Below are 20,540 nucleotides of genomic sequence, written 5' to 3' on the forward strand. Positions count from 1 at the left end.
TATACAACGTTGTTTGTCAATTATTTTCAAGCAGTTTCTCTTTAGGGTTGTTGTTAAATATGTTTAATTACAGTTGAGCTTGTTTATAGTGTTACCATCTACACAGATCTCAGATTAAATCACACAATTTGATATGGTCATTGTAGGCCGAACGCGGGACTTGCGCTCCCTCTCATACAGTATGGTCATGTTTCAGGCCAACTACATTGCAGACGTTGCATTGCATCCACCCATGGTCGATCGATTTGTACAGTCAGGCATCAGATTGCTATATCGTGATGTGATATGACATATCATATGATGTGATATGACAGCTCTCCAGGCATTGTGAGATTTGGCAGGCGTCTGAAACGTAGTCAGCCCGGAACGCGGCCAGTATGCCTTTGGAAAGGCATAGAACACATTCTTCAGGCCACTCCAGTGATTGCTCCAAATTAATGTTAAGGCAGTGTGTTTGATCCCTGCCAATGTTGAGGTTGCTCATTTGGTCCATTCTGATTGGTCCATGACAGGTTTGACTCAACAGGATTTGTCTAATAGAGGCCACGCGATTCGTCGGTGCTGACAATGCCGCTGCCAGATTGATCCATACAAATGATACAGGCAGGATCCCACTGCTGTTTTCCAGTACTATGTACACAGTAGCTACGCACATGTCCAATTCAAATTCATAATGGTCTGTTTTTAACTTAATTCGCATAACCAGTCAATCATAAAACATCTTCATAAGGTCAGCAGCAAATATGGAAAATAAGACTATGTAAAATGTTTCAGAGTTCCATATAACAAAGACAAACAAAAGGACAAGGTCCCAGAGTTCTAGAATATCACAAATACGTATTAAAATACACCATTTCACTAATCAGGAGTGTGTATGATGAGTGTTAGCACGTTTATGTATGGTGTGGTGTGTGTGTGTGTGTGTGTGTGTGTGTGTGTGTGTGTGTGTGTGTTTGTTTACTAATTGCACTTGAGGATGAAGATATGTGTATCACATTGCCGGTCAGATATCTGCAGATTTTTGGCATATTCGGGATACGTCTGGAACTGTTCACTATACACATAGGACATGGACATGCCTACAAAGAACGTAAAGTTAGAAACAGCTTATTGGAATAACAGCTCTAAACATACTCTAAACCAGTAGGTATAAATTCAGAGCATTTAGCCCAGCGGAGAAAAAAATACCATTGAAATTGCCTTCCTAAAAGATATGCAACATTTCAGACTTCACTTCATAGCACTTCCACCATGATAACTGTGTGCCTCTACATTCTGTGCAAGACCAAAGTCAACACACACACATATCCACTCAACTCTCTCTATGTACAGTTAACGGCGTTAGTACCATCAGTTCACCTACAGGGACAAAGACATTCCTTAACCTTCCGAGGCAAGACACAGTACCTCCTCTCCCACCTGTTTCATGTAGTTCTGTAAAGACCTTCTAAAAAGTGACACGGGTACTGTAGGGTTGGTGGGGTGTGGGGACAGGTGTCAGGGACAGGGAAACAAAATGGGAAGACACCATTGGACAAAAGCACCTCACAACGCTCTGTGGCGACCGTTACTTGGGAAACCGACTAATTTTACGACTCGACCGATCTAGTCAAAGGGAGAAGAATGGGTGCCGTGGGGGGGGAGGAGGAGAACAGTATTTTTATATTTTGAAGTCTCAGAAGAACTTGTCGTCGATGCGGAAGTGCGGCCGGGTCACATCGTCGGGGTTGATGAACACCGAGATGGACTTGCCGGGGTTCTCCGTCACCAGCTGCTGCAGCTTCTTAGCCAATCGGTCATCCGGCTGGTGCTCGCCGCCCGCGTCCGACTGTGGCGACGGCAGGTTTGAGGAACTGCCGCGCCAATGCAGGTCCAGGGTCAGCCGGTTGGCCGCCTTGGCATGCTCAATGGTGGTGCGCAGGTGCTCGGACGGGTCGGAGCGCACCGAGCTGAGCTTGCGGGCATGGAGCATGGCCGTCTCGTCCGACAGGTGCTCCAGCATGTTGCACTGCGGGATGAAGTAGTTGGGGCACATCTTGTTGACCAGGCAGTTCTGCAAGTCGTCGATGAGGCCTAGCAGGAAGTGGGCTGAGAAGTCTTCCTGGGACAGGTAGGTGGCGGGGAGCCGATCGCAGGCCCACAGCATCATGCTGCGCAGGTGGTAGGGGCTGATGGCCTTGGGCCTTGACAGCAGCTTGATAATGATGGCCTTGCACGCCTGGTAGGCCTGCATCAGGCTGGCCGAGATGCACTTCTTGAGCTGCACTTCGCTGCGGGCGAACGACAGGCGCCACTCATTCTCCTTGCGGCCCTTGTGAGAGCAGGCAGGCACCAGGTAGAAGCCGCTGATCACCTCCTCCTCTGTGATCTTGCCGTCCCAGAAGTGGTTCTCCATCAGCCAGCTCTGGGCCACCGCCGGCCATCCCTTGAAGGAGACCACAGGCACGATGTCATAGAGCATGCGGCTGCTGCCCACGCCCAGGATGACGGAGATGATGGTGCCATTCCGCTCCACCTTCTCCACGCGGGGCATGCCGCGCTGGGGCTTCTTCTGGATCTCCACCAGGACCACGCTGATGGACTCGTAGAACCAGTCAGCCACCAGCGTGGGTGAGAAGAAGTAGTTGGTGGCGCCGTTGATGTGGTCTACCATGGTGCAGCAGTCCTTCCACTTGTTGATGGTGCCCTCGTCGAAGAGGCGCAGGCTCAGCCACGAGTGGCACAGGGCTGAGTGGCGCATGTCCAGAGTGACCGGCTGGTTGCGGTCGTGCAGCTTGAGTGCAGGCACAAGGAGGGTAAAGTCCATGTCGTAGTCGGTGCCGCGGGCGTAGACGCTCAGCTCGTCTAGGTCCATGTCGACCACGCCCTCCCGCACGCCACCTGACAGCAGTAGGTACTCGTTGGCCACAGGGAGCTTCTGGTCCAGTTTCTGCACCATACCTAATGGGAGAAGGATAAAGGGGGATTAATAGTGGCCTGTGTGGTCCAGTGGCTAGAGTTGGCATGGGTTCGAATCCGGCACACTGCCCTTTGACTCAACCTCCTCCTACCTTTCCTTGCCTGTCCTATCTGTTCAATAAAAAGCACAAAAGGAGTGGGACTGTCCACTCTTTAAAAAATAGGGGGATGAATAGACAGCATATAGCTAGCCTATGATTATGTTTCAGCAGTGCAAATGCTCTGTATTAAGGTAGCCTACTTCATTCCAGGCTTTGTGACTATACGTTATTGTGGCAATCCACACTGAAGGACACACTTGAGGTGGAGGAAACCTCTAACCACAGATCTAGGATCAGATTACCCTACCCCCAATACTAACCTTAACATTAATGGGGGTGGGAAAACATCAGATCCTGTATCAGTGTTGTTTAGATGCAACCCATTACCAGTAGACCAGAGGGGTATACTACAGAGCAGGATCAATGAGTTACCAGCTAACCTTGATAAACAACTAGAAATAACTATTTATTTTATGTTTCATTAAGAAAGCTGAACTTGGAAGAGTTTTTGGTTGTTGAGTACATTTTCCATGCTTGCTTTGCCTTCCAGGCTGCAAGTCTGGGCACTAGAGGCATATTTCACCCCCACCAGGGTGCCTGTCACAGTCCAACCACCACGCTGCCCAGTGCCCACTATGGGGATAACATACAGAGCCAGACACTAGACTATATTGATCTTTACACTAGTATTTCTACTCCTATACATTTCAGGGGATGGAAGCTAAATTATTTTCCAATCGTTCCGTTCCGAGCAGAACCCCTATTTTTTTTTTTTTACATTCCTGTTACATTTTGCTCATTCATTTACTCCCCCAATTAGTGCATATTGAGCAGCTTGCTGTGGAACAGGTAAGATAGCTGTTTACATTTTTGATTGGTCAACTAAGTGCAGTCGCGAGATGCGACTGAAATTTCACGGGTAGGTAGGTAGGTAGGGGGAGAGAGAGAGAGAGAGAGAGAGACATGGAGGGGGCTTGAATCATGACATGACGTGAATTGTAATGTGTTTAGGCTATTCCTAACAATATAACTTCACCAAATTACCGAATCATTTAATCAAATCTTATTTGTCACATGCGCTGAATACAACTGGTGTAGACCTTACCATGAAATGCTTACTTTCCTTCTTAATGCGTTTGAGACAATCAGTTGTGTTGTAACAAGGTAGGGGGAGGTATACAGAAGATAGCCCTATTTGGTAAAAGACCAAGTCCATATTATGGCAAGAACAGCTCAAATAAGTAAAGAGAAACGACAGTCCATACAGACTATAATTTGTTTTTCAACAGGACAATAACCCAACACACCTCCAGGCTGTGTAAGGGCTATTTTACCAAGGAGCGTGATGGAGTGCTGCATCAGATAACCTGGCCTCCACAATCCCCCGACCTCAACCAAATTTAGATGGTTTGGGATGAGTCGGACCGCAGAGTGAAGGAAAAGCAGCCAACAAGTGCTCAGCATATGTGGGAAGCTGGTTGAGAGAATGCCAAGAGTGTGCAAAGCTGTCAGACGTGGCATTAGCTTCTAGGTTCTGTGTGCACTGCACTGGACTGAGCTAGCCTAGCATTCGCCTTTGCATCAGCTGAGTTTATCGATGTGGACTGCAGTGCTCTGCCTCGTTTGTTTTTCCTCTTCACTGATTCCAGGAAGTGTCTGTTCCCTCTCAGCAGCCATAACCCCGGACATAAGAGACGGCTGGCCCGAGTGGCTCGGCGCTGTGGTCTACTGTCACTGTTTGAGACACTGAGCGCAAGAAGCTTAAGTGTGAAGGCCTACAGAGCAAGTGTGTGTGTGTGTGGGCTTGTATTACTATCCTTGTGGGTACCGGAAAACTCCAAAAGGTCCCAACAAGGATAGTAAAACTAGGAAAATTCTCCCTCGTGTGGACATTTCCACAGGTCTCCGCGATGACAAAGGCTATTGTAGGCTTACGGGCTAGGGTTACAATTAGGGTTAGGGTTAGGGAAAATAGGATATTGAATGGAAATCAATTTTAGGTCCCCACAAGGACAGTAAAACATATGCTGTGTGGGTGACTGTGCGTACATTTACATTTTTACATTTACGTCATTTAGCAGACGCTCTTATCCAGAGCGACTTACATTATTATTATTTTTTTTCATACCCCCTGTGGGAATCGAACCCACAACCCTGGCGTTGCAAACGCCATGCTCTATCAACTGAGCTACATCCCTGCCGGCCATTCCCTCCCCTACCCTGGACGACGCTGGGCCAATTGCGCGCCGCCCCATGGGTCTCCCGGTCACGGCCGGCTACGACAGAGCCTGGATTCGAACCAGGATCTCTAGTGGCACAGCTAGCACTGCGATGCAGTGCCTTAGACCACTGTGCCACTCAGGAGACAGTGTGTGTGTGTGAGACTATGCGTACGACTGTGTGTGTGTGAGACTATGCGCTCTATGAAAAAATAATGTATGTACTCACTAACTGTAAGTCGCTCTGGATAAGAGCGTCTGCTAAATGACTAAAATGTAAATGTAAAAAAATGCGCGTCCATCTGTCTGCTACTCCTTTTGTATCTTTTGCTCACATCATCTCTGCACTGCTGCTGAACCAGTACCACCACAACAGTTAGCCTAATATGCCAGTCAAATCAAAGTTATTCAAATTAGTACAGTGGTATTCAAACCTTTTCAGCGGGGACCCTATTTTTTCAGCAAAAATGTAGATTTTTATATCAACCTTCAATTCATTACATTTTCATGAAATCAATAAATAAATTTACTAAAAAAGAAAGAAAAAAATAATAAATCATTTTGGCGACCCCACTAGCAGTCATGACCAGACTTTGAATACCACCAAGTTAGTGGGCCAGTTTGAGTGGTAAGTCTAAAGGAGCCGACTGTAGAAAAACTGTGACAGCCGAAAGTCTAACACTGACGTTGTTTTCCAACAGCAAGGCTCAGAGCAACATGGCAGTGTTGACATTGTTTAGAAAAGTTTTTCTTTATAATTTAGAAATAAACAGGTCGCCAACCCCCATGTCACACAATCAAACTGAAATATTTGTGCATTTACATTGTACAATGAATTATTGAGACTCAAATATCACATTAATTTGTATATCCACTGCTATATATGAATCGCGGCAAAGTTAGTTCCGGTTTCAGGCATGTTTTTGGTCACGTTCGTGAGTCAAACAAAAACACCCTAATGATTGGTTGACAATAGAGCCTCCCACAATGTAGGCGATGGCTGCAGGATGAAGTTTGTGAAGAGTAACTGCAGAAACTTGCTGTCAGCTGTAGTCAAAACTTCATGACCTTTGATCACATTATTTTTGTAAAGATCATGCAGTCGACATGTAGGAGCTAGTCGGGACAATTTTAATCCTCACCATAATACAACACACTTTGAAAGGCGGTGACCAACGACTTAAAGTGATCTACTCGAACGTGCCCACTGTGATCTGTTACACAGGGCTTGTTCTACATTGCAGCAGATAGTGTAGGAGACTGCCGACTGACTGATCTACAAATCACCTTCCGTCATAAATAGCTACTCATTATTATTTGTAGATCAGTCAGTTAGTCACAATTTATCCATGATACCTTACCCAGTGGGCAAAACCTGACTGAAAAGACGTCAGTATGACATCTTATTCTGGTCGCAATTGTGACCTCTATCTGACCAGCTGGTCATCATTTTCACCACCATATTGTGTGTTATATTATTTAGGCTACTGGTCATAATTAAAGACCTCATCATAACCTGGTAGTGACCACTTGACTACGCCATATTACCTACTGTAAAAAGTATTCCAAAGGATAAAGTTGGATATCGAAAACATTGTTCATTACAATTCAATTTGTTTCCATAGGCACCAAGTTTTAATCTGCAACATATTCTTACATTTAAAATAGATCAAGCAATGGCAAAAACCAATCTACATCACAAATCTTTGCACATCTGCAAAGTAATTGTTTCATAATTCACCCACAAACATTACATGCATAGAAAGACTGGGACAGAGTATATTTAAGCAATAAGGCACGAAGGGGTGTGGTATATGGCCAATATACCACAGCTAAGAGCTGTTCTTAAGCACGACGCAACGCGGAGTGCCTGGATACAGCACTTAGCCGTGGTATATTGGCCCTATACCACAAATCCCCGAGGTGCCTTATTGCGATTATAAACTGGTTACCAACGTAATTAGAGCAGTCAAAATAAATGTTTTGTCATATTGTGGTATACGGTCTGATATACCACGGCTGTCAGCCAATCAGCATTCAGGGCTCGAACCGCAGTTTATAAATACGCACATTGGGATTTTTATTAATGCTTAATAAGAGTGCCGTGATGGGGTAGATCCTCATCAAGGACCTCATAGCAGAGAAGGCGATCTGGAGCGTAGTGGCCACTTGAAGTGTGGTGTGATGGGTCAGATCTGGAGTGAAGAGAATCAGTTCATTACAACTTTATCAATTTCAGATTTTAAAAATAAAACTAGAAAAGGATGTTGCTGAAGAAACTTTGTGGACTCAGCTGTCTAATATATTTCCATGGTACTACACTGCTAAAAAATAAATAAAGGGAACACTTAAACAACACAATGTAACTCCAAGTCAATCACACTTCTGTGAAATCAAACTGTCCACTTAGGAAGCAACACTGATTGACAATACATTTCACATGCTGTTGTGCAAATGGAATAGACAACAGGTGGAAATTATAGGCAATTAGCATGGAGGCGCTACCAGGAGACAGGCCAGTACATCAGGAGACGTGGAGGAGGCCGTAGGAGGGCAACAACCCAGCAGCAGGACTGCTACCTCCGCCTTTGTGCAAGGAGGAGCAGGAGGAGCACTGCCAGAGCCCTGCAAAATGACCTCCAGCAGGCCACAAATGTGCATGTGTCTGCTCAAACGGTCAGAAACAGACTCCATGAGGGTGGTATGAGGGCCCGACGTCCACAGGTGGGGGTTGTGCTTACAGCCCAACACCGTGCAGGACGTTTGGCATTTGCCAGAAAACACCAAGATTGGCAAATTCGCCACTGGCGCCCTTTGCTCTTCACAGATGAAAGCAGGTTCACACTGAGCACATGTGACAGACGTGACAGAGTCTGGAGACTGCCTGCAACATCCTCCAGCATGACCGGTTTGGCGGTGGGTCAGTCATGGTGTGGGGTGGCATTTCTTTGGGGGGCCAGAGGTAGCCTGACTGCCATTAGGTACTGAGATGAGATCCTCAGACCCCTTGTGAGACCATATGCTGGTGCGGTTGGCCCTGGGTTCCTCCTAATGCAAGACAATGCTAGACCTCATGTGGCTGGAGTGTGTCAGCAGTTCCTGCAAGAGGAAGGCATTGATGCTATGGACTGGCCCGCCCGTTCCCCAGACCTGAATCCAATTGAGCACATCTGGGACATCATGTCTCGCTCCATCCACCAACGCCACGTTGCACCACAGACTGTCCAGGAGTTGGCGGATGCTTTAGTCCAGGTCTGGGAGGAGATCCTCAGGAGACCATCCGTCACCTCATCAGGAGCATGCCCAAGCATTGTAGGGAGGTCATACAGGCACGTGGAGGTCACACACACTACTGAGCCTCATTTTGACTTGTTTTAAGGACATTACATCAAAGTTGGATCAGCCTGTAGTGTGGTTTTCCACTTTAATTTTGAGGGTGACTCCAAATCCAGACCTCCATGGGTTGATAAATTTGATTTCCATTGATAATTTGTGTGTGATTTTGTTGTCAGCACATTCAACTATGTAAAGAAAAAAGTATTTAATAAGATTATTTCATTCATTCAGATCTAGGATGTGTTATTTTAGTGTTCCCTTAATTTTTTTGAGCAGTGTATAATTACTCTTATGCTCTTTTACAAGCCCAGCTATGGCTAGAAAGGAGGGTACTGTCATTAGCACTTTTACTAATTTGCGTTGTAAAAGGGAAGCCGCTGCCGTCTCAGGTAATCCCTACTATTATTACGTCTCTACGCCCCCAGCAAACAGTGATAGGTAAGCAACATGTAGGGCGGATTGGGGTCAATTTTGACAATTTAATTTTCATTGCTATGCAGCCTTTGGTTATGAATAATAGGTTGGCAGGTAATGATTCGACTTTTATTGACACTTCAGGTGATTTCAAAGCCCGAAAAGGTTTGAAATTCATGCAACTAAATGTTGTCAGCCTTTTGCCAAAAATGGACTACTTCAAAATCTGGGCTTCCCAGGCGGATCCAGATATTCTTATTTTATCAGAAACATGGTTATCTGAGAAAATCGTGGATTCTGAGGTTACTATTGATGGTTTTAAAGTTTTCAGGGCTGATAGAATGGGCAAAGGTGGTGGTGTTGCCATCTATACAAAAGGTAACCTTATTGTGTATCTTTTAAAGGCTACGTCCAGTCCTAAACAATTTGAATTTCTATCTTTAAGTGGCTAGGAGTCTACCACCCTCCCTCCGCTAAGAAAAGTTTGTTAACTACTCACTGACTGTCATAGGTGACTTTAACCTGTCCTGGGGAACCCAAGACTCAGACTGTTTAAAGGACTTTTGTAATAACCTAAACCTCACACGTCCAAATCTGAGGGATTCTACTGAATCAACATTAATTTACATTTACATTTTAGTCATTTAGCAGACACTCTTATCCAGAGCGACTTACATGACCTTATGTTTACAAATAATCCAGATCAATTTGTGGCTAGTGGTGTTTTCTCCCTGGATATTAGTGATCACTGTCCTATTGTTTGTATTAGAGATGTTAGGGCAAAATCATGCATTATTACAAGGAGAAATATTTTCAATTTAAGTGAACAAGCTTCTTTTTTTTACATGATCTCTACCATTGTAATCTTAATGGAATCTTAGCTATACCGGATTCTGAATTTGCTCGAAATCACTTTATTACTGTTTTTAACAACATTGCAGATAAGCATGCCCCGTTTAAAAAATACGAAGAGTTCAATATAGATCGAACCTTTGGTTCACACCTGAATTATCAGAGTTCATACGCAATAGAGATGCTGCTTGGGCCATGGCCAGAAGTATTGACTCCGGCCGGGACTGGCAATCCTTCCGAGAATTGAGAAATCGGTGTGTAAAACTTGTTCGAAAAGCGAAATCTGATTATTATATTAACACTCTAGCTGACTGTACTGGAAATCCATATAAAATTCAGGAAAACTGTGAAATCATTAAAGGGTTGTACTTCCTCTACTCTTCCCTTACAAAAATGAATGTAGAGTCTGGCCCTATTACTCATAACTTTGATATAATTAATGAATTTAAATCAACATTTTATTTCTGCAGGCTCTCTCTTTGATAGAATTTTAAAAAATAAAAAATACTCACTGTGACAATGTACTGGAATTTTACTGAATAATTTTGAAGATGTCAGTCAGGGTTTTTCCTTTCGGCAATTCACAGACAATGAAGTCCTTGATGTGTTGTTGGCATTAGACATTAAATAAATCTACAGGGGCCGACCATTTGGATCCAGGTCTGCGCAAGTGTGCAGCATCCCTCATTGTTGGCTCAATAACCTACATCTTTAATTTAACATTGTTATCAGGAAATATTCCTAAAGTGTGGAAAGCAGCTTATGTGCTGCCACTACATAAGGTGAGGTGATTGTTGTGATCTTGACAACTATTGTCCCATAAAGGATTTGGAATCTTTGGATGAATGTGTAACTTCGTTCTTTATTTTATCTATGAACTGTATTTTGAATATACAGGTGCAGCTCAATAAATTAGAATATTGTGGAAAAGTTAAGTAATTTCAATAATTCAATTGACAAAGTGAAACTCATATATCGTGGATTAATTACACAAAAAGTGAAATAGTTCAAGCCTGTATTTGTTTTAATCTTGATGATTACGACTTACAGCTCATGAAAACCCCAAATTCAGTATCTCAGAAAATTAGAATATTGTGAAAAAGTTCACTCTAATCAGTTAACTAACTCAAAACACCTGCAGAGAACTGGATTGATGTCAAGTTGTCTTTTGAAACACACATTGAAAACTTTAACAATCTATGATTGTTTTTTTTTATATAGAAATAAATCCTGCCTCAGTTCTGAAAATAGAAGGAAGATTGTTCAATCAACGCTTCTCCCTGTAATAGACTGTGCACACATTATTTATATGCCCGCAGCAGCCTCTGTTTTGAAACCATTGGACTCAGTATTCCATTCAGCAATGCATTTTATCACTTGGGACAGTTTTCGGACTCATCATTGTGTTCTTTACAAACATGTGGGATGGACCGCTCTGTCTGTAAGAAGAGGGCTGCACTCTTATTTATTTATTTATTTATTTATTTATTTACAAAGTCTTGCAGAAACTTCCCTTAATTGATTAATTTTAGACATGAATTACCAAACCCGTTCTCAGGGATGGAGAACTTTGGAGATCCCTTTGGTCTCCACAGAATTGGGAAAATCTGCTTTTAGTTTTTCCTTGAAATTAGATATTCTGGTGCCTTTCAGGCATTTTAAAATTATGTTACAGATTACTTTTCTTAAATATTTTTTATGTTGTGCATTGTGTTTTATTATACTGTGTCTTATTTTTTATGTATATGTAGGGCTGTTGTGTTTTATTTATGTATTGAGTTTTATTTGTAAACGTATACAGGGCTCTCTTGTAAAATAGTTCTCAATGTGACTCCCTGTTTAAATAAAGGTTAATAAATAATAATACTGAACAAAAATATAAACACAACATGTAAAGTGTTGGTCCCATGTTTCATGAGCTGAAATAAAATATCCCAGAAATTTTCCAGACGTACAAAATGATTATTTCTCTCAAATGTTGTGCACAAATTTGTTTACATCCCTGTTAGTGAGCATTTCTCCTTTGCCAAGATAATCCATCCACCTGACAGGTGTGGCATATCAAGAACCTGATTAAACAGCATGATCATTACACAGGTGCACCTTGTGCTGGGGGCAATAAAAGGCCACTATAAAATGTGCAGTTTTGTCACACAACACAATGCCACAGATGTCTCAGGTTTTGAGGGAGAGTGCAATTGGCATGCTGACTGCAGGAATGTCCACCAGAGCTGTTGCCAGAGAATTGAATGTTCGTTTTACAGAATTTGGCAGTACATCCAACCGGAATAAAAACCGCAGACCACGTGTAACCACTCCAGCCCAAGACCTTCACATCAGTCTTATTCACCTGCAGGATCTTTCGAGACCAGCCACCCAAACAGCTGATGAAACTGAGGAGTATTTCTGTCTGTAATAAAGCCCTTTTGTGGGTAAAAACTAATTCTGATTGGCTGGGCCTGGCTCCCAAGTGGGTGGGCCCTTGCCCTCCCAGGCCTACCCATGGCTGCGCCCCTGCCCAGTCGTGAAATCCAGAGATTAGGGCCTAATGAATTTATTTCAATTTACTGATTTCCTTATTTGAACTGTAACTCGGTAAAATCTTGAAATTGTTGCACGTTGCATTTATATTTTTGTTCAGTATAGTTGAAGAAGTTTGTTGCAGTTATAGCCTAGAGATGTCTTCAAAAAAAGAACAACTTGCTCATATACATACTTTGCGTCCTTCTCCACGGCGGTCCGGGACATATTTTAGGACTTCCCCGAGGGTCCGTAACACATCAACCTCTTGTGTTCAGGCTTTTCATGACTTACTGTAAGCATAAAATGAGAAGAAAATTAATTAAAGATTGGCATAATGTGGGCATGCAGGACACAACAGAACAGGAACACACATTAAAATATATTTAACAGTCAGATCTACTAAAAATGTATTATTGTCAAATGTCTCAACTGCTCACAATTACTTACCAAGTACAATGGAGCACACACAAGTGGTAGCAAAGGCATGTTTGCTTCTCTGTCCCTTCATATTGAAGTGGGACATTCATTAATTGGTCATCAATCTGAAACATTAAGAAAGACGATACCAAAAGTAGACAGTAGTTGGATAAAAAAAATAGTTTTGCTTAATCTAATACATGTTGTAATATTCAAACAACTTTTTATAAAAACACACTGCTCCATAATCCTGAGGACATTGTTCCGGACAGAGGTTCCCCCAATTGAGGACAGCTTGGCAGTCTTAAAAAAGAAAGGTACATGCAAAAATGTAAGTATGTGTAAAGACAATAAAATATTGTATTTTTCAAAAGTTGGGTCTGTCATATCATTCCTGCAACCAACATTGTTAGAAATGGGTGTAATTGGCAAATCTCTTCCTCTTCCCTGCAACTGCGCACGTGTATGAGTTTGAGTGAGCAACTGGGAAAACGAGCAAGAGGAGAAACTACATGACTCACCAAGGGAGGTCTCTGTTGAGTCAGGACACAAGGGTTTCGCACCTGTAAAAAAAAAAAAGGCAAGTTAAAATAGGATTTTATTTGCTTTACTTATATTTACTTAAACTTGGATGATTAGGAAGCGATGCCATTTCAATTGGATCTACTTACACTAAGATCAGGCGAGACCTGATTCAGAGAAAAAAACTAATGATCATCAGCATGGCTAGTACAAACCTAGCTCTTACCAATGTGGTTAGTAGGAATCAATACACATTTTGCACACAGAACTTGCGGTCAATGACTATGGATTTGAGGGGTGGTTCTGCTCTCTTCTTTCCCTGCGATGTGGCAGAATAAGTCACTGGTAACTAAGTGGGTGGCCAAGGACTACTGTAGAGGTCATGCATCAGGTCATTGACATGTTTCAGGAACCATAAAGATTGAGACAAATCATGATTAACCATTAAGTTCCTTAACCTAGCTACTACAGAAGACCTAAGGTCTTCACTAAGTTAGACTTAGCCTAGCAAGTACATTGACCATGTTGCCCCTCAGCAATCTGGCAGTCAGGCAGACAGCAAAACATAGGATATTTGCATTTCTTAGTCAGCAGGCTGGATTACTGCTGTCCTCCTTCCCTTTGTTCCCCTCCTTCATCCAAACTTGAAGATTCCTGCAACAACAACAAAAATGATCAAGAATTGAAAAAGGCAGTTGAGAGGTGTAACGTTAGAATGAGTGTTGAGGGAGCTGGGATAGGCAAAATGCATCATAATGTCAAATACAAAATACACAAATACAAGGATCCCTGATGAATCAACAAAAACTTCACATCCATATCGGGGTACATATTTAAAGAATTAGGCTAGCTAAAAATGTCTCCACACACAGTCAATGTTTCCTATATTTGTATTCATCAACCATCTCTCATTCACTCACTCTCACACACATACTGCTAGCATGACAATGTTAACAATCTTTTCTATAAGTTATTGTGATCATCTCCCTGTCACACACAGCTAGTATGACAACATTGACATGCCAATGTTTTCTAAAGTTATTGTGATCATCATCGCTCTCTGTCCGTCTCTCACACAGACAGATACACACACACAGTCATTAACTAAACAGATATCAAAATGTCAAAACGTTAGCTAGCTAGCTACAACAGGTAAAAAAAAGAAAAGAAAACTTACCATGTAAGTGGGGGATTAGCTAGAGAGCTAACGTTAGCCATCTAAAATTAGCCAGCTAGCAAAACTTTCCTTGACATTCTTCTCCCCAACAAACCGCCGCTCTACTTACAAAAGTAAAACAAGAATGCAGGAGAACAGGGACTATCACTTAGCAGTCAAATCTTAAAGTTTTTTGTGTACATTTCGAGAAACCGTCATTGGTTTTCCAGCTGTGTCCCAATGACTCTTGGGCAAGCAGGCTGCCAGCGACGCGCACAGAGATCTATTGCTGCGAGCGAGCGAGGCAGATTCCAATCCAAGTTTTAGTTGGTACTGATATGCCTACCTCTTCATTTAACTACTGATATAAAAATAAAAATGTGTGCAGTCATTTTAATTGCTCAAAAGCTTTAAAAAGGAAAACATAACTCATTTTCAGGGTCAAATTCAGGTGCAATAATTTGACTAATTATTGATATAAATGGGATATAAATAGGGTTTGTAAATCCTGGTGGATTGTAGTAGGTTATTGAAATAAAATACATAGGCCTACGTGTCTTTTGTTAAATTCTGCAGTTTCACAGTAGAACATTTTTGTAAAGGTATCCTGTATTATTGTGCATGTTTATCTTACATGTTGGTAGCCTAGAACAATTAATTTTAATTTTTTATTTCACCTTTATTTAACCAGGTAAGCCAGTTGAGAACAAGTTCTCATTTACAACTGCGACCTGGCCAAGATAAAGCAAAGCAGTGTGATAAAAACAACAAACACAGAGTTACATATGGAATAAACAAAACGTAGTCAATAACACAATAGAAAATATATATACAGTGTGTGCAAATGTAGTAAGTTATGGAGGTAATGCAATAAATAGACCATAGTGCAAAATAGGCCATAGTGCAAAATAATTACAATTTAGTATTAACACTGGAGTGATAGATGTGCAGAAGATGATGTGCAAATAGAGATACTGGGGTGCAAATGAGCAAAATAAATAACAATGTAAATAACAAATACTATGGAAGTGAATGTGCACTTTTAAATTCGGTGGACTACAACTACAAAAAGCATTGCCATAGCCTGTAGTAAAATCAAAAGCATTTAAAGCACCCCAATGGTGGAACAAGCTCCCCCACGACGCCAGGACAGCGGAGTCACTGACCACCTTCCGGAGACACTTGAAACCCTACCTCTTTAAGGAATGCCTGGAATAGTATAAAGGAATCCTTCTTCCCCCACAAAAAAAAAGATTTAAAAAAAAGTGGTTGTCCCACTGGCTAACATAAGTTGAATGCACCAATTTGTAAGTCGCTCTGGATAAGAGCGTCTGCTAAATGATGTAAATGTAAAGCATCGGAGTTCCTCAAAATTAGGGACCAACTCTGATTGGGCTGCAGAGACTGTCACAAATTTTTGCTTGCTAATGACCTAGCAAATTCGATGACTTGGAGGTGAAATATAATACAAGTATTTTTTTTAATGTTTTGTATTGGTGTTTCATCACCTGCCGGATAAAAACCTAAAATGGCCCTACTCCTGAAAAAGTTAAATCGGGACAGATAAGTTGAAGTGGACTCGCCCAGAGTACCATTAGCCTCAGCCTAGAGTAATATGATTATACCATTACAATTATACAAATCGGAGTAATGTTATTTTTCCAGCAGGGTTTGCGTGATTCAGTTTAGCACAGTTGGCAAACAACAGCTGGCAGAGCGCACCAAAGCGGGTTAGGGTCTCATGTACCCAGTAAACACACTGGGCCTATTCCGTTTGAGACTCGGGGGACTCGGACTCAGGGGGCTTCATGCGGGCCGAGCTCTTCCCAAGTCTCAAATGGAATAGGCCCAGCGTGTTGACTGGGTACATGAGACCCTAACCCGCTTTGGTGCGCTCTGCCAGCTGTGCTAAACTGAATCACGCAAACCCTGCTGGAAAAAGAACATTACTCCGATTTGTATAACTGTAATGGTTCTAGTGTCTTATATGTACAGTTGAAGTCGGAAGTTTACATACACCTTAGCCAAATACATTTAAACTCAGTTTTTCACTATTCCTGACATTTAATCCTAGTAAAAATTCCCTGTCTTAGGTCAGTTAGGATCACCACTTTATTTTAAGAATGTGAAATGTCAGAATAATAGTAGAGAGAATGATTTATTTCAGTTTTATTTCTTTCATCACATTCCCAGTGGGTCAGAAGTTTACATACAATCAATTAGTATTTGGTAGCATTGCCTTTAAATTGTTTAACTTGGGTCAAACATTTCGGGTAGCCTTCCACAAGCTTCCCACAATAAGTTGGGTGAATTTTGCCCCATTCCTCCTGACAGAGCTGGTGTAACTGAGTCAGGTTTGTAGGCCTCTTTGTTCGCACACGCTTTTTCAGTTCTGCCCACAAATTGTCTATAGGAATGAGGTCAGGGCTTTGTGATGGCCACTCCAATACCTGACTTTGTTGTCCTTAAGCCATTTTGCCACAACTTTGGAAGTATGCTTGGGGTCATTGTCCATCTGGAAGACCCATTTGCGACCAAGCTTTAACTTCCTGACTGATGTCTTGAGATGTTGCTTCAATATATCCACATAATTTTCCTTCCTCATGATGCCATCTATTTTGTGAAGTGCACCAGTCCCTCCTGCAGCAAAGCACCCCCACAGCATGATGCTGCCACCCCCGTGCTTCACGGTTGGGATGGTGTTCTTTGGCTTGCAAGCAGCCCCCTTTTTCCTCCAAACATAACAATGGTCATTATGGCCAAACAGTTCTATTTTTGTTTCATCAGACCAGAGGACATCTTTGTCCCCATGTGCAGTTGCAAACCGTAGTCTGGTTTTTTTATGGCGGTTTTGGAGCAGTGGCTTCTTCCTTGCTGAGCGGCCTTTCAGGTTATGTCGATGTAGGACTTGTTTTACTGTGGATATAGATACTTTTGTACCCGTTTCCTCCAGCATCTTCACAAGGTCCTTTGCTGTTATTCTGTGATTGATTTGCACTTTTCACACCAAAGTACGTTCATCTCTAGGAGACAGAACGCGTCTCCTTCCTGAGCGGTATGACGGCTGCGTGGTCCCATGGTGTTTATACTTGCGTACTATTGTTTGTACAGATGAACATGGTACTTTCAGGCGTTTGGAAATTGCTCCCAAGGATGAACCAGACTTACGGAGGTCTACAATTTTTTTGCTGAGGTCTCGGCTGATTTCTTTTCATTTCCCCATGATGTCAAGCAAAGAGGCACTGAGTTTGAAGGTAGGCCTTGAAATACATCCACAGGTACACCTCCAATTGACTCAAATGATGTCAATTAGCCTATCAGAAGCTTCTAAAGCCATGACATCATTTTCTGGAATTGTCCAAGCTGTTTAAAGGCACAGTCAACTTAGTGTATGTAAACTTCTGACCCACTGGAATTGTGATACAGTGAATTATTTGTGAAATAATCTGTCTGTAAACAATTGTTGGAAAAATTACTTGTGTCATGCACAAAGTAGATGTCCTAACCAACTTGCCAAAACTCTAGTTTGTTAACAATAAATGTGTGGAGTGGTTGAAAAACGAGTTTTAATGACTCCAACCTAAGTGTATGTAAACTTCCGACTTCAACTGTAGGTCCCGTGTAGCTCAGTTGGTAGAGCATGGCGTTTGCAACGTCAGGGTTGTGGGTTTGATTCCCACGGGGGGCCAGTATGAAAAAGTATGGAAAATGTATGTACTCACTAACTGTAAGTCGCTCTGGATAAGAGTGTCTGCTAAATTATTCAAATGTAAAAAATATTATATCCAATGTGTGCATGGCCCACAAACACAGTGGTGGAAAAAGTACCCAATTGTCATACTTGAGTAAAAGTATAGATACCTTAATAGAAAGTTACTCAAGTAAAAGTCACCCAGTAAAATACTCCTTGAGTAAAAGTCTAACAGTATTTTGTTCTAAATATACTTAGGTATCAAAAGTAAAAGTTAAATCATTTCAAATTCCTTATATTAAGCAAAGCAGATGGCACCATTGTCTTGTTTTAAAAATGTACTGATAGCCAGGGGTACACTCCAACACTAAGACATCATTTACAAACGATACATGTGTTTAGTGAGTCTGCCATATCAGAGGCAGTAGGGATGACCATGTGTTCTCTTGATAAGTGCGTGAATTGGACCATGAAAAATAAGTCTTAATCTTGTTGATGTACGGTTATAAAACCTCGCGAACAGATTTCAACCAGAAAAATACGTCTTTAGCACGCCGTATGCCCTCGAGCATACAGTTTGCAGGCAGTGCAGCCCTATGAATGATTAAAGACTAAATTCATATTTAACTATATTGATCAATGTATCTAGGACTGAACAATGATGGGTCAGATATTAAATAGATTAGGGATTTAGTCGGCCTCTTGACTTGATCTCCTGATCTACACTGATAGATTTGAAAACAATAGCACACTTGCTTTCATTATTGCATCCATTCACCGCTGAAATCAAACTAGCAGACTGTAGTTGTTGTTATTGAGCATTGTCATAAATACATTTTGCATAATAATAATAAAAAAATCAGCCTCATTCTAGGTTCAAATGTCAGCTAAACAGAGGTGCTTTTTCCCACCGACAATCGCTTACCGAGCATGGAGAAAATGAAATCCTTGGCTGTGTGGATCTCGAGCGCTCGCTGGTCGTCATATTCTCGCTGATCGTGTTTACTCAATTCCTGAATCAATCGGTTCAAATCCTCAATTCTGGCCCCGGACCTGAAATCGAGCTCGGGGTAGCTTGGGATGATCTTGTTGTTATTGTTCGTGGAGCTGGGAGTCGCAGTGGGGCTGTTTCCCAAGCTATTTACGGACCCAGCCCGGCTGGTTAGAGTAGGGGCCGCCATGTTTGCAAGAAAAAACAGCACGGTGAACGCAGGCGTCCCAGGGTCCCACAGTGGCTACCTTGGCTTCAGTACAGAACATCAGCCGCTACTTGCACCAAACAAATCGGAGGTCATTTAAATTGTATGCGGGGTGTGTAAAGTGCTCTCATCAGCGTGACTGTTGGTGATGGTCTATCGAATCGTAGGCAAAGTAATTGTCAAGTTAGTGTGAAAGTGATACAAAATCTAAAGTCAAGTCGTCGCTTGCTCTGCTCCTCCAGAGCGACGAAGGAATTGTGCTGGCGCATTTATGTAGCTGATAAATTGCCCAGCCTATTATAGACATCTGTTTGGAAGATTAGATGTTTGAGATTTTTTCACTATTTAAACACACCAAATAAAAACAGCTCTCACTGTAACATATTTACTTTGAAAATATTAGCTATTGTTAGAAAAATGTTTAAAATTGTCAGAATATTTTTGAAAGAAACATGACATCATGAAATTCTATTATAGAAAAACACACTGTACTATGCTGTCATGTCCCTGCTTTTCCACTAGTTGACCCCAGTCAGTTCTGTGGTTAAGGGTAGAAGGGATCCAGCTTTTCTTCAGATGTAACTTTTCGTAGCAGGTTAGAATAATTAACGTAGCACATAAGGAGAATTAAGAAAAGGGTTAGCTAAAATTCAAAAATATTCCACTTGACGTAAATTTGACAAAAGCTGGAAACCTTCTAGCCATGACCCAGTTCTGTTTGGCTGTTTTAGACTGTTGACCCGGTATCGAATGTAGGAGGGGTCATTCTGGTTACTCGCTCACAAACATGGCGTGGAGGGGGTGCGTTTTAAGATGGGCTAGGGAGGACATTATTAGTACAGCAACCAGAGGAAACAGGTATGGTGTACGATATGCATTTTGCCCATCGCTGCGATCTTCAACGAGCTTGACCACTGATATATGTATTGTCAGTCTAGAAAATATATCTAAAACTCAGCTAGCGGCTGCCAGAGCTAGCTACTTTAGGTTATCAAGATGATGAACAGCTGATCACTTTGAGATATGTTGCTAGTGGTGCCACAGTCCACTAGTCTTTGCAACCTGTCAATTCACAATTGTGGTAATATCTGTGGCTGCTCGTTACTTCAGTCTTCCCATTGAATTATTGTTTGTGGTAATATCTGTGGCTGCTTGTTACTTCAGTCTTCCCATTGAATTATTGTTTGATGAGTTGGACTTAGGCTATTCTTT

The 20,540-nt window shown here is 42.1% G+C and overlaps 1 protein-coding gene and 1 pseudogene across 4 annotated transcripts; one reads left to right on the forward strand and one right to left on the reverse strand.

The window, feature by feature from the left end:
• Positions 1-20,156, reverse strand: LOC121562005 (protein MB21D2). Of its 4 annotated transcripts, none has more exons than XM_041874420.2 (5): positions 13,432-15,148; positions 13,282-13,323; positions 12,791-13,063; positions 12,537-12,633; positions 2-2,940 (listed from the first exon to the last, which is right to left on the reverse strand). In XM_041874420.2, the coding sequence occupies exon 5, from the start codon at positions 2,936-2,938 to the stop codon at positions 1,676-1,678; it is 1,263 nt and encodes a 420-aa protein (XP_041730354.1). In that variant the 5' UTR covers positions 2,939-2,940; positions 12,537-12,633; positions 12,791-13,063; positions 13,282-13,323; positions 13,432-15,148; the 3' UTR covers positions 2-1,675. The 4 variants fall into 4 exon arrangements, 3 of the variants coding, with proteins under 3 accessions (XP_041730349.1, XP_041730354.1, XP_041730360.1); XM_041874426.2 differs by having other exon boundaries at positions 12,791-12,885; positions 12,999-13,063; positions 13,282-15,148; XR_005999380.2 differs by lacking the exon at positions 2-2,940 and adding an exon at positions 7,203-7,413 and having other exon boundaries at positions 13,282-15,149.
• The window catches only part of LOC121562036, a 12,109-nt pseudogene continuing 11,684 nt past the window's right edge, over positions 20,116-20,540 (forward strand).

The sequence above is a fragment of the Coregonus clupeaformis genome, chromosome 5 (genome assembly GCF_020615455.1).
Source record: "Coregonus clupeaformis isolate EN_2021a chromosome 5, ASM2061545v1, whole genome shotgun sequence".
Classification (NCBI taxonomy): Eukaryota; Metazoa; Chordata; class Actinopteri; order Salmoniformes; family Salmonidae; genus Coregonus; species Coregonus clupeaformis.